The sequence below is a fragment of the Manis pentadactyla genome, chromosome 5 (assembly GCF_030020395.1).
Source record: "Manis pentadactyla isolate mManPen7 chromosome 5, mManPen7.hap1, whole genome shotgun sequence".
NCBI classification, from domain to species: domain Eukaryota; kingdom Metazoa; phylum Chordata; class Mammalia; order Pholidota; family Manidae; genus Manis; species Manis pentadactyla.
Genome location: NC_080023.1, coordinates 156,740,706 through 156,754,942, shown reverse-complemented (window position 1 = coordinate 156,754,942; position 14,237 = coordinate 156,740,706). Strand labels below are relative to the sequence as shown.

The 14,237-nt window shown below is 38.7% G+C and overlaps 2 protein-coding genes across 6 annotated transcripts in view; both read left to right on the top strand.

Moving 5' to 3' along the window:
* Nucleotides 1–87: 87 nt before the first annotated feature.
* The window catches only part of CPNE1 (copine 1), a 40,256-nt gene continuing 26,106 nt past the window's right edge, over nucleotides 88–14,237 (top strand). The window contains exons 1-2 of one of the 5 annotated variants that reach the window (XM_036902439.2): nucleotides 148–283; nucleotides 5,607–5,659. The gene's annotated coding sequence lies outside the window, so the exon portion shown is untranslated. Of the gene's footprint in view, nucleotides 284–5,574; nucleotides 5,660–8,204; nucleotides 8,345–14,237 lie in introns of those variants that run through there. The other 4 variants (XM_036902438.2, XM_057502938.1, XM_036902437.2 and 1 more) reach the window with 4 other exon arrangements.
* Nucleotides 8,224–11,488, top strand: RBM12 (RNA binding motif protein 12). Its single transcript, XM_057502934.1, has one exon. It carries the CDS (start codon nucleotides 8,224–8,226, stop codon nucleotides 10,984–10,986), a length of 2,763 nt encoding a protein of 920 aa, XP_057358917.1. The 3' UTR covers nucleotides 10,987–11,488.

The following is a 14,237-nucleotide window of genomic DNA, read 5'->3' as shown; positions in this document are numbered from 1 at the left end:
AGACTGAGCTCCTAGGGCCGCAAACATCCGCAACTTCCGGGTAATTGCCCGAGAACCCCAGCGCGCTTGCGCCGCGCCGCCCAGTGACGTACCACTCCACCCCGCCTCTTTTGGAACGCGGAGCGCTGAGCGGGCTGGCGGCCATTTTGTGAAGCGGCGAAGGAGGTGGTTGCTACCCAGGGCTGCGAGAAGCCGTTCGGTCTGGGGCTGTCGGCCGCGGGGCGGAGGCGCTCGCGCGGGGGGTAACTCGGGTCTGGGTTCGGGAGCCGCGGAGCTCTCCCGGGTAAGACTCCCGCAGCCCCAGAACGGGCAGAGCTGTGCGGGGCTCGAGCCGCACCTTGGTGGCCCGGGGCGGGGCCTTCGGAGGCCTCCGAGCCCGCCGCAGCGAGTATCCCACACAAAAGGGTCGGGGCCTGGCCGCGGGGGGCCTGAGGCGCCACTTGTGCCTCCGAAGCCAGAGAGGATGGAAGAGGGATGTAAGAGAGGATGAGCCTGCGTACTGAAGTGGGGACAAGGCCATGGCGAGGACGCCCCCGTGGTCTGAGAGGGAAGAGCCAGAGCTGGGTGTCCCAGCGGCCTGCGAACCAACCGGAACTGCAGTGAAAACACACCTATATCCCAAATGAGCAAGACTTTTATGTGCCTCTCCCCAAACTAAGATTGGGCAGGTTGTAACTACATATCTGTGCCCCGAAGTGAGATAATCCTAGTGAGGACACTCCTTCTACCGAAGTGGAAAGGAGGCCATGTGGCGTAACAGAAAAAGGAGGCACTACAGTCAGGACACACCTGTGGGGAGGCGATAGTACTGTCCTGAGAGTCTAGAGAGGAAGTCTCAAAACTGACTGCCTGCGTGGCTTGAAAGTGGAGGGGGTTGCAGGGAAATGATTCCGAGGCCCAGCGCTGGGGCGGGGCTTACTCGAGGGTGGTGGTGATTTGAGAAGACTGCTACAGTAGCGAGAAAGTAGGTGAGCGCGCTTCCCGAGTCTCGAGTTGTATTAAGATGCCAGGCCCTTGATCGCAAATTGGGAAGGGGCTTAGGAGTACCACGTTTACGTATTTGGGAGAGAGCCTCCAGTACTGAAGGAGACCCAATGGGATATGGAGGATGGGTTCTTCAGCTGGAGAGTGAATTGTTTCTCCACTGAAGGCTGGAAGCGCTGTTTTTACAGCCGTGTGAAATGGGTAGGAGGGGCTTTGAGGATCTACAGGTTAGTGATGGGGGTGAACGCTAGTGCAGGAGGCTTACTGCTAGATAGTAAATGCATGGACTTTACGTGTGCCTGCAATGTGTGCTTTCTAGTGAAAAGGGCTTCCTGTGAAGGTAACTGGGTTTTTCAGCACCAAACATGCTGAGAGTTGTATACTGAGGGTTGCAAGTTCCTTAGGAGAGATTTCTGGACCGTGAGACTCCTTGGCTCCTGGATTCCCAGACATGACCTAATGTAAGTTGTGGTAGTTGGCAGGAACCATTCTGTATTCGAGATGATAGTGATGCCAGTCAATATAACCTACTGGAAAAATTTGACTGTAATTGAAGGTTTGTTGAAGGAGAGATTTGTGACTGGAGCTTCTAGCTTGAATGGTTTAAAATGGTATAATTTTTGTAAAATGAAGAAATATGAATTGCCTTGGGCTTTGTTACCTAGTTTATATTGTTAATACATTTCAGAGCATTTGCAGTTGAAAAAAAATGCTACAGATATGGACGTACAGGTGGATATTGTTTCATTGTTTATTAATTACAGAAATACAAGACCGGTTGTACTTGTTTTTGAAATTTGGTGGTTTTGATAGAATGGTGGATTTCAGGACTTAGTGGAGAGTAATTATGTTCAGGTATTTTCCAAAAAGATAAAGTCAGGAAGAACTGTTACAGGTGGTTAAAATAAATTTATGGTAATTAATTTTTGAAGAAAATGAAATGTTTGGCGTGTTTATATAAAAGAAAAGTTGCGGATGTGTGCTTAGTGTTAAAGTTTTAAATGGAAAAAAGTTTTAAACGAAACGGAATGCATTATCACCTTTATACAATTCATTAAATATTGATAATTTTGTTTATGGATTGTAATGCATATGTGTTTTTCTTACGTTTTTAATCTGTTAGGTGAAAAATGTGAAGCTGTAGAAACCATTGGTAGTTGCTTGAAGCATATTGTTATGTGCCAATACCAGTATACTTAAGGATTCTTTCACTTTGCCATGCCAAATGTTTGATGGTTGCATATTGAGAATTTGGGTCTTACTGGTACAGTTTTTAGATATGAAACTTGATTTTGTGGACCATTGTGTTCCCAGGTTCTGGAATCCAGTGACAATGTTCATACTGTTTTTATTCTATTTTGTAGAAAACCACTCTATCATTTACTTTAGGTGAATATTTTCTTTTGTGGCTGTAGGAAGAACTTTAAGTGTTGGTAATTGGTTGCACAAAAAGATGCTTTTAGATATCCCTTACTTTTAGGGGACTTTCATCTATTTCTGTGGCCCACAAGTGCTTAATAAATGTTCGTGGGATAAATGAATACTATTAAATGTTTAGGTCAACTAAGCAGAAAAATAATTTCACCTAATTTATAATTATATCAAGTTTTACTACTACCACCCCATATACCATTTGGTTTGCATAGTTTGTTCATTAAGTTTAAAACCAGCTTTTAAGTCTCAAGATGAATAGTGTGAATGTGGTTGGCTAGGTTAGAAGTAATATTGTTGCTTTGAAGTTTAAATCAAGTAAGATAATGAACATTTTTGTTGGCATTTGTGGGGGCGGGGTGTTCAAAAATAATATTACAGTGTTTGGCAGGAGGAATAAATACTTATTTAGAAATGTCTTGATTTGCAGCCTTTGAGTACTGACTGAAGTTTAATGGAAAAGTTGAATAATGTGCTGTCAGAGGGATCCCTCTCAGTTTCAGAAGATTTGTTTCATTAAGAATGATTTCAGAATCTGAAATGTGATTCGTTTGGGGATTCAGACAAAATAATTGTGCCCATGGTTGGTTCTCTGTTGCCCGTCGCTGAGGATGCTGTTTTTTGTTTCTTTTGAATCTGAAGAACTTAGCTCTTTGTATTTTGGTTCTTGTTGACTTTAGACTGAACAAAATTAAGATTCACTTTTGGATGTTTATTGCTGGATGAAGAGTGGAAATGGTCAAGTTCTGGTTTGTGCCTTGGCTTCCTCATAAAGAGTATTGTTGTCATTCTATTCTGATATTCCAGGTAATTGAAATGGCTAGTGAATAACAAAATATGTCTTGCCATAGTACTACGCTACGTTTTTGTAGCAGGTATTTGTAACTTGTGCACGTATGTGGTACTTGTAAAGCTGAAGCAAAGCTATGTTAGAACTAATTCTTAACATAAAGTGGAAAAGTGTACTAAATAAAGCAAGCTTCTTGTTTGAGAACTTCTGAAATATACCAGTGAATTTAATGGCAAATCAGGCCCATTTTCTCCTTCCTACTCGTATGCTCTATGTATAGGTAAAATGTGTGCTTTAGATGTTTTGTTCCATAGAATTGTTTCAGTTTTATCCTTCTAAAATTCACAAAAGCTTAAGGCGATTGGAGTGCATTTTTCATTTTGGTGCCTTGCACTCGGTTGCTAGCTGACATTTACAGCCCAGGAATGAGTAGGTAACTGGAAAACAGTGATACTTCTATTAAATTATTGTCCTCTTTACGAAGTAAGGTGCTGAAAACAAAAGTACTTCATTCTCAATTTCTGTTTTCTTCGCCTATTTGAAGAAAGATGTGTAACACCAAGGGTTGTGAAGTTCTGGCTTCTAGCCTGAACTTTCTGCCTACTTTTCTTTGATATGGGGCTTTCCCTTTGCTGAAATAGAAAAGACTGACAAATTGATGTCTACACTGATTTTGTACTTTAAATTGAACATGTAAAGCTTGAATTAGGCATTCACCAAATTCATCTGGGCCTTTCAACTTTTCCTTGTGGCATTAGACATTCCCTTATTACTATAGTAATTTCTGGCAACCTTGTAGAAATTTTTGAGAGTAGATCTGGTATGTTCCTGTGGGTCTTAATCGCCTGACCCTAAACTTGTTCCTCTCTATGGACATATGGTGTCTTCTTGGGTCTTGAAGGGAAGAAGCTGAGGAACCTGTTGCCCTCACCTTCAAGTCACATGTCCTGGCCCTACACCAGACCTCCTTAATTGGGATCTCTGCTAGGGGAGTCACAAGTGCTTGACTAGAAAATTACCCTAATTCTGTGGCTGATAGAGTTAAACCTGTCCATTTAGAAATAAAAATTACAAAAATTCATACTCTTCCTCATTGATCATAGCCTTTACATTAATTAAGCTTTTTTTCTGTTTCACATTTCCCTGTGTGACCCATTAGATAAACTACTAGATGTGGCTTTAAAATAATCTTACTATAAAACTTTTTAGACTTAACTAGGATTGATTTATACAACATGTAAAAGATTAATACAGTGCTCTGGACTTTTGGAAGCATTGTTTATGACATAATTGCATTACTTTTTGTGGCAAAACAATTTCTCTGTTCTTCAGTAATTTGAGTAGTTGTTTAGAAGATGTTTAGCTTGTCCTTTAGAAAAAGTTTGGAATTACACTAAAATTTTTTAATATTTTACTTTTTGGTGATGAATATTAAGCTCTCTGGTGGTATCTTAATCTTGAAAGATGGTAGTTAAAAATGAGCATCATTCTAAGTAGTCTTCTATTGCTAATCTACTACTACCAATCTGTAGTTAATACCTAACCATGACAATTTTCTCCTCTTTTCTCTGAATTAAAAAATGACCATTGGAATACAGCTGTTCAATCTTTTGGGAGAAATTTCAGTGAAAAATGAGTGGCTTACCTTTGGGAAGTACTCTTAATATGCTAGGTTTTTTTTTTTTTTTTTTACAAGTTTCTTGGAACCGTTTTGGTGTTAAAAATAAAAGCAGTTTTCTGTAAACTCTTGAACCACAATGGTTTTAATTGGGAGTTAGTCCTTACAGCCAGAACTTTGACTTCATTTGTTTCTTTGATGTTTGATTCTATTTTGGTGCAAAGGAAAATATATTGAAAGAGTAATTGCAGTAATTTCCATGAGTACCCTTGAATGGTGGCTTAATTTGTTCCTAGAACTGTTGTTGTGTGAGCTTGTTGCTTTTTCATAAAAAATTTGGTGGGAACTTGAGGAAATAGGTCGCAGTTGGATTTGTGTTTTGGAATTTTCTGCATTGTTTTAATAATCAAGTGATAAAAACAATTATCAGCTATGAGGCTGAGCTTTATGATTGTTACTGTTTTCATTTGATTCATTCTTAGGCTAATTTATGACACTTTCTTTTGTATTAAAGTATAATGTTTTGAGAGATACTCATTCGAACGCAGTACCAAGTAATAAGCATGTGTGGGATTTTGGTACATGGCTTTCTTTTCTTTCTTTCTTTCTTTTCTTTTTTTTTTTTTATATGCATTCTAATGAATTACTCTGGTGGTTTCAGACTCGCTTTCTTAATGTACAGTTCAGTGTGGCCTGTGCGTGTTTTGTGTTTCCTGCATTGATTTTTGCCTCCGTTTATTCTCTATTGCAGTCTAAAAGTTGGTTTTAATTGGTTGCCCACAGGATTGACTTGGCCTCTACTTCTTGTTAAGAAAATACATCTCTTGTTTTATCAGGTAAGAGATTTTGACTAGAGGGATTGTTTTTATATAAAATAAAATGAGATAGCTTACTGAGTAACATGAAATGTGTGTAGTAACTAAATTGTGGTTTATGTTTTTGTTTTAAAAAAATCATCTGAGGGATGGTGGTGGGTGGACTGGGTGCCTTGAACAGTTGTTGCTTCTTTTTTGGGGTCCATTTTATATGGATGCATTTCTCCTGATGAGTTCCTGATTATTAGGCAGTGGCTGTTTTTTTCCTCAGCATTCTAGACTAATTACAGATACAAGTGTTTGTTATCGGTATGGTTTTTAAATATTCCTTAGAGGTATAGGTATAGATAATGGGTCATACGTTTTATTAGAGTACAGATTTTGACTTCAGATGGAGCCTTAGTGATTGGAATCTAACCCTCTTGGTAAAATAATTAAGGTAGGCTCAAGAGAGGTTGAAATGACTTCTCTCTCAAATAGGTACTTAGCAGAATAGCAGATCTTCACATTTTTCAGAACCTAAAAGCTGTTTTCCTTTGTAGATGGCTTTATGAATAAATCCTGTGCTCGCTCTTTGGTTTAATCCTCACCCCTTTTCTAGCTGGTAATCTGGGCAGATTTTCAGTATCATGTTTTCATATGTACCTTGTGCAGACTTTCACTGAATCCTCTCTTAGCAGCAGATGATTTGAAGACTTACTGTGTATGTCACTTTAGCCCTGTGTTAAATTTTTGTGTTTGTGGGACCATATCAAGTTCCCATTTTATTGTCCCAGTGCAAAGTAACATCTCTCTCTCTCAAGTTGTTTTGGGTGCCTAGATAACCATGTTTCCCCCCATTTAGTGATTAAGTGATTAAGCATTTTTTGAAGTTGAACAGGAATGCTATCTTAATTTTGTAAATAGCCAATATTCTAGAGTAAGAAGGGAATGAGAATCTGATTTAATGATTTGGAACCTTCTTGATGAGCTTCCTTACAGACTGCTAAATAGTAAATAAGAAGAAAAGAGTGTGTTGGTGTGAAGTTTTTTAGTGTTAATTTTTCTTGTTGACTCTTGCAAATCAAAAGTGAAAAGCTTCCCTCCTCCCCCAATTTCTAGTGTTTTATAATAGTCTCACAGATATCGTTTCTCTTTTGCCTGTTCCATCTTGAGTAAATTTGAAAGTAACTTTTGTGTATGGGAAAACTGTTAAAGCCAAACAATGTATCTCTCTTTTGTGTATAGCAATTATAAGAGTTAAAATTACAGATTTTGTTGCATCAAATTGGTATTCATACAATATTTGACATGGAAAACAGCTTTCATGAAGTTACAGAATTCTTAGAGCTTGCAACAGGAAACTGCTGTACTAATATTCTTGTTTGAGGAGGCATAAAACCAAAGCTCAAATAATTTATAAGTTACCTGAGGTCACAGAGCCAGGTTTATACTTATAAGTTAGGTTTATATTTAAAAGTTGATTTTTAAGATGGCTTGGAAAACACCCTATGTTGTTGACCACATTAATTTATTTTCCAGTGCCAAGAATTTGTTTTGTATCATTTTACAAAGGGACACCCTTGCATTTACTCCTAGAAGCCATAAGAACTATAAAATACTGTAATTTTATAGGAGTTATGTTGGCTCAGTGTTCAAATCCTAGTTCTTTTAAAACAAAAGCAATAACAGAATTTACCTTTTTTTCATTATCAGCCTTCCCCTATGGGAAAAATGACCTTTTTTTTTAAATGGAGGGTTTAGGAATGAGTCATGTACCTGAGTTTTAATTCAAACAGCTATATTAAATGGCACTGTAACCAGGTTCTACTCTTTGAAGTGATGAATATAAGTAACTAAGATTTTGGTTGGTTTTTTTTTTTTTTTTCAGTATTTCTTTTGGATTCTTAGTATTAACCTTGCCAGTAATAAATAATTCCATATGCAGTTCTTTAATAAATAAAACTAATGCACATTGAAGAGTTTTAGGATGAAATATGCGATCAGTTTTCACTTGAGACATGAATTTACTTTAGTGTTAATTATTATTTGTAATTCCTTAGTATTCCAGTTTTGTTTCTTTTGAATTTTGAGATTGAGCCATATAAAATGACACTGATAATTCTACAGAGTTGTCACTTCTATAAGGAAGATACTAAGCCAGTTTTAATTATTAACTTCAAAGCATCTTTTGTATGTTTTCTCCCTATAGACTTAAACTTTGTTTCCCTGATTTGACTTACACATTTCTTTTAAATCTTACTGAATAATTTTCAGTGGTCTGAATGATATAATTGATTTAACTATCCTATGGTTTTTGTTTTCTTGAAACTTGAGTCTTGGGACTGAATTTCTGTTTGCTTCCAGAATAAATGTCTTTTGGAAGTTGAAATTGTCTAGGTTTTACATTGTAAATGGCATATAATGTTCAGTTTTTAGAATATCCAAATTTTAAAAACTACATTGCTTGAGATAGTTTGAGGAATATTTGAGGGCCTGATAAGGTAGCTGGTCATTCTTGTAGCTAAAAACTCGGTGTGATGAACAGGAGTCTGACCTGGCCGTTGCCTTTTCTCATCTGCAGGTGTGTGTGGTTTCAGCGCAGCATGGCTGTGGTCATCCGTTTGCAAGGTCTCCCAATTGTGGCGGGGACCATGGACATTCGCCACTTCTTCTCTGGATTGACCATCCCTGATGGGGGCGTGCATATTGTAGGGGGTGAACTGGGTGAGGCTTTCATCGTTTTTGCCACTGATGAAGATGCAAGGCTTGGTATGATGCGCACAGGTGGTACAATTAAAGGGTCAAAAGTAACACTGTTGTTGAGTAGTAAAACAGAAATGCAGAATATGATTGAACTGAGTCGTAGGCGCTTTGAAACTGCCAACTTAGATATACCACCAGCAAATGCTAGTAGATCAGGACCACCACCTAGCTCAGGAATGAGTGGCAGGGTAAACTTGCCTACAACAGTACCCAACTTTAATAATCCTTCACCCAGTGTAGTTACTGCTGCCACTTCTGTTCATGAAAGCAACAAAAACATACAGACATTTTCTACAGCCAGCATAGGAACAGCTCCTCCAAATATGGGGGCTTCCTTTGGTAACCCAACATTTAGTTCAACCATTCCAAGCACAGCCTCTCCAATGAACACAGTCCCACCACCACCAATTCCTCCAATCCCAGCAATGCCATCTTTGCCACCAATGCCATCCATTCCCCCAATACCAGTTCCTCCTCCAGTACCTACATTGCCTCCTGTGCCTCCTGTGCCTCCAATTCCCCCAGTCCCATCTGTGCCACCCATGACCCCACTGCCACCCATGTCAGGCATGCCACCCTTGAACCCTCCACCTGTGGCACCTCTACCTGCTGGAATGAATGGCTCTGGAGCACCTATGAATCTGAACAATAACTTGAATCCTGTGTTTCTGGGTCCACTGAATCCTGTTAACCCTATCCAGATGAACTCTCAAAGCAGTGTGAAACCACTTCCCATCAATCCTGATGATCTGTATGTCAGTGTGCATGGAATGCCCTTTTCTGCAATGGAAAATGATGTCCGAGATTTTTTCCATGGGCTCCGTGTTGATGCAGTGCATTTGTTGAAAGATCATGTAGGTCGAAATAATGGGAATGGATTGGTTAAGTTTCTTTCCCCTCAAGATACATTTGAAGCTTTGAAACGAAACCGAATGCTGATGATTCAACGCTATGTGGAAATTAGTCCTGCCACAGAGAGACAGTGGGTAGCTGCTGGAGGCCATATCACTTTTAAGCAAAGTATAGGACCTTCTGGACAAACCCATCCCCCTCCTCAGACACTTCCCAGGTCAAAATCACCCAGTGGACAGAAAAGGTCAAGGTCAAGATCACCACACGAGGCTGGCTTTTGTGTTTACTTGAAAGGGCTACCATTTGAAGCTGAAAACAAACATGTCATTGATTTTTTTAAAAAGTTGGATATTGTGGAAGATAGTATTTATATTGCTTATGGACCCAATGGGAAAGCAACAGGTGAAGGCTTCGTAGAGTTCAGAAATGAGGCTGACTATAAGGCTGCTCTGTGTCGTCATAAACAATATATGGGCAATCGCTTTATTCAAGTTCATCCAATTACTAAGAAAGGTATGCTAGAAAAGATAGATATGATTCGAAAAAGACTGCAGAACTTCAGCTATGACCAGAGGGAAATGATGTTAAATCCGGAGGGGGATGTCAGCTCTACCAAAGTCTGTGCCCACATAACAAATATTCCATTCAGCATTACCAAGATGGATGTTCTTCAGTTCCTGGAAGGAATCCCAGTGGATGAAAATGCCGTACATGTTCTTGTTGATAACAATGGGCAAGGTCTAGGACAGGCATTGGTTCAGTTTAAAAATGAAGATGATGCACGTAAGTCTGAACGTTTACACCGTAAAAAGCTTAATGGAAGAGAAGCTTTTGTTCATGTAGTTACTCTAGAAGATATGAGAGAAATTGAGAAAAATCCCCCTGCTCAAGGAAAAAAGGGGTTAAAGATGCCTGTGCCAGGTAATCCTGCTGTTCCAGGAATGCCCACTGTGGGAATGCCCGGTCCTGGAATGCCTGGTCCTGGAGTGCCCAGTGCGGGAATACCTAGTGCTGGAATGCCAAGTTCTGGAATGCCCAATGCGGGAATGCCTAGTGCAGGAGGTGAAGAGCATGCCTTCCTGACTGTAGGATCAAAGGAGGCCAGCAATGGGCCTCCATTTAACTTTCCGGGTAATTTTGGTGGGTCGAATGCCTTTGGGCCACCACTTCCTCCTCCAGGATTAGGAGGGGCCTTTGGTGATGTTAGGCCTGGTATGCCTTCAGTTGGAAATAGTGGTTTGCCTGGTCTAGGACTGGATGTGCCAGGTTTTGGAGGTGGACCAAATAATTTAAGTGGGCCAGGATTTGGAGGGGGCCCTCAGAATTTTGGAAATGGCCCTGGTAGTTTAGGTGGCCCCCCTGGCTTTGGAAGTGGCCCTCCTGGTCTTGGAAGTGCCCCTGGGCATTTAAGTGGGCCACCAGCCTTTGGGCCTGGCCCTGGGCCTGGGCCTGGCCCTGGCCCAATCCACATTGGTGGTCCCCCTGGCTTTGGATCTAGTTCTGGAAAACCAGGACCAACAGTAATTAAAGTGCAGAACATGCCCTTCACTGTGTCTATTGATGAGATTTTAGATTTCTTTTATGGCTATCAAGTGATCCCGGGCTCAGTGTGTTTGAAATACAACGAAAAAGGTATGCCCACAGGTGAAGCCATGGTGGCCTTTGAATCTCGGGATGAAGCCACAGCTGCTGTCATTGACTTAAATGACAGACCTATAGGCTCAAGGAAAGTAAAACTAGTATTAGGGTAGATATTCACATCAATTCTTTATAGGGTAGATCTTCATAGTGCTGTGATTAATGCATCCAGATTGTTTTCCTAGTATTTCCAGGTTAGAACCTGTGGATTGTTTCAATTGCATATAGATTGGTTTCTATAACTTAGAGCATTGGTTGACTGTTTACAGAAGACTCACTACCAGGATAAACATTGCTATATGTTACAGTAAAGCTGTCTGGAGAGAAAACAAAAATGATTTTAGCATACCATTAGAGAAACCATTTGTAAAGTGCAATGACCATATAAAGCTTATCAAAGAGTCTAGATTGGTTTTGTTTTATACCATATGGGATGAAGAAAATAGAAATGTCAATAGAGCTCATTAAAGGTGCTCTTGCCAGCTACTAAGAATAGAAGTTGGCTACTCTTGGAATTTGGTTTAAAGCTGGACAAATTTGCTTTGTTATAGGGTCAAAGCTTTGTCTAAAGTCCTCATTTTCTTTTAAAATTGAATAAAAATCTCTGTATACAGATTCACTGTATGTACCGTTATTCCTTCTTGAGGGTTCTTGCTGTATAGATAGTCCTTCTGTAGTTACTGCTTTGTTTGCCTAATTGACTCATTTGTAAATGAGCAGAACTGTTTTGTTGTTGTTTTTTTAATATAACACACCACACTTGGTTTGTGCTATAACCTTGAACTTTGATTTCTAATGTCACACTTAAAACTGTGTGAAATAGGACTTTTTCCACAAAAATAAAATATGGAGCCCTCTACTTACCAGAGCCTTTTTGGTTTGACCGCCAAGTTTTAGTTTAGTCAGTTTAAAAATTGTTCATGTTTGGATGGCATCAAAAACCAGAAACCATTTTTGGTAATCATTGTTTAAGATGCATGATATGAGGTCCTGTCCATCATGGACTAATGTTCTGGCAATTTCCTTCTGTTCCAAATTTTTGTGAAATTTTGGCTTGTAACTAAACAAAGAGGGTCCATTCATAAGAAAGAGCATGATTATATATCTAGGTTTTTAAAACTGAAGTTGAAATTGTTAGCTTTGTTAGCTATAGTATTATAGAATAAAAGATACATAAGCTGGCCCATAGATTGATGTGCATTAATCCTGTTACTTGGAGGCTTTTTGGTCTAGTTGTTTGATCAGGAGCCTGTTTGTAAAAATTCTTCGTCCAGAGTACAAGTGTAGCTGCCAGAGGGGAGAGAATTGAGACTTCTTGCCGTTTTGTACTATTTTCTTTGGCATTCAGGACACTAAGGCAGGAGGACCACATGGGTTCTGGTTGGTAAGTGTCCTTGTCATGAAAACATTCAGCTTACAACATCCTGCTCTCTGCTACAAAAGGTTCCTATTTATGGTTACTTTCCTTCTTAGTTAAAATGCTCTAATGATGTGTCACACCATAAACATGGAATAGGAGATTGATGAGATTTCATGAAAAAATTATCTTTTACATGGGCCCCTATCTTGGTTTGAAACAGCCCCAACATTACCTTCAAATCAATGTACTTACAAAGGGGTCGGTCAGCCTTTTTAAAAGAGGTATTTCCTATTAAAAAAAAAAAAATAGTGCCTTTTGGTGTTACAAGTCAGTGGAACACTGAAATACAGCGTTGTGTAATTTAGAGTTAAGAGTGGCAACAGTTTCATTTGTGTGATAAGATTTGGAAAGTCTTTTATCCCTATAATCTTAGAGGATTGACAGTATAGGATTTTTTGTTTAAGGAAAGGATTGTTTAGACTTCCAAAGAAGATGACGGCTGTGTTGTGGGTCTTTTAATTCATGAATACTAATTTGCTTTGACAGATCATTAGATACTTCCTCTTCACCTAAAAAAGCAATATGATGTTTGTGTATGCTGTTCAATTTAAGTTTTCTGTTAAGTAATCACTTCTCATTCCAAAGACAGAGTGCAAAAACTTCAGCGCTGCTTGGGAGTCTTATTTCAACTGCAGATTATTTTCCCCATTGGAAAGCTGACTATTTTCATTTTAGAAAAATGGGTTGTTTGAAGATGAAAGTCTTTTATCTTTTTCACAATTTATTTTGGTAATATGTTCGTACATTTTTATTAAATATTTCATATACATTATTGCAATTTGTTATTTCTACATCTTAGATAAATGGTAAAAAGGAAAATGATTTCATTGTTTATCAAATTAAATAAATTGAGAAAATAGTGGTTTGTGTAGATATTGGAGAGAACTGTCTCATATTTGGTTGAATCACAACAGTGCTTCTCTAGTTGTGAAATGTAATTAAATGCTTTGCCCTCTGGAACTTAATTTTTGTGTATCTGGGACTTATTAACATAGTTCTAACTGCTAAGCATACTGTTCTTGTTCTGGGCGTTGGAGTTTGAGTTCTAAAAAAATTCTTGAAAATATGTTCTGTGAAAATATTCATACCTCTTCTCTTCCTGCAAATTTTCTCATAAGAACTAGGTTTGGGGTAAAAATGAACTTATATTATTTTCTCATTTGCTTTGTATGGTATGAAGGATTTGTAAAGCTTTGCTCGAAGTTGTGTGCATTTGTAAACACATCATGATATTTTTCAACTTTATGTGTAAATCTTATTGTCTGTTTTTGGTGTCCTGAGATTAATGGAAGAGAATCTTTTCCATTAGGTTTAAATTTTTTTCATCTCCTCCCCTACCCCTGCTGGGGTGATTTTTTGTTGTTTGGGTTTTGTTTTGTTTTTTTTAAGCGTCAGAGAAGTCCACAAAATGTATTTCATAAATAAGCAAATGTGTACACTTTATCTGAACTTTAGCAAAACAGTTCACAAGCAAAATTGGAGGTGTGTTCTGTGTTTAACACTGTAGTTCAGATGTACAATTACTAGCAGCTTTTTTTTAATGCAACTGCATTAGGTGAAATGCAGTTCCTAGCTTTGAGGTGAATTGTAGTTCCTACCTTTGTTTTCCAAGTTGTCAAAGCACCAACAGTGAAAATTCCATTAGGAAACTTTTCATTTGAAATTTCAGAGGGTAAATATTCAGTGTAATTAGAAGATCAGTCTTAACCCACTGAATAAAAATCTAGGGCTTTGTATGGAAGTAAGTAAACATACCTTGGATAAAAATAAGGATGCATGAAAGCCTTTTTTAAGCTCAAACTCCTTTGTATTGGATTCTGTCATTGTGTACAGGTGTGGGTCAACTGTTTAAAAATCCACTCACCAGTTTCAAGGACACTTAAAAAATGAGTAAAGAAATGTAACCTTGCTGCTAGTCAGATCTTCTGGAAAGAATTTCTGGCA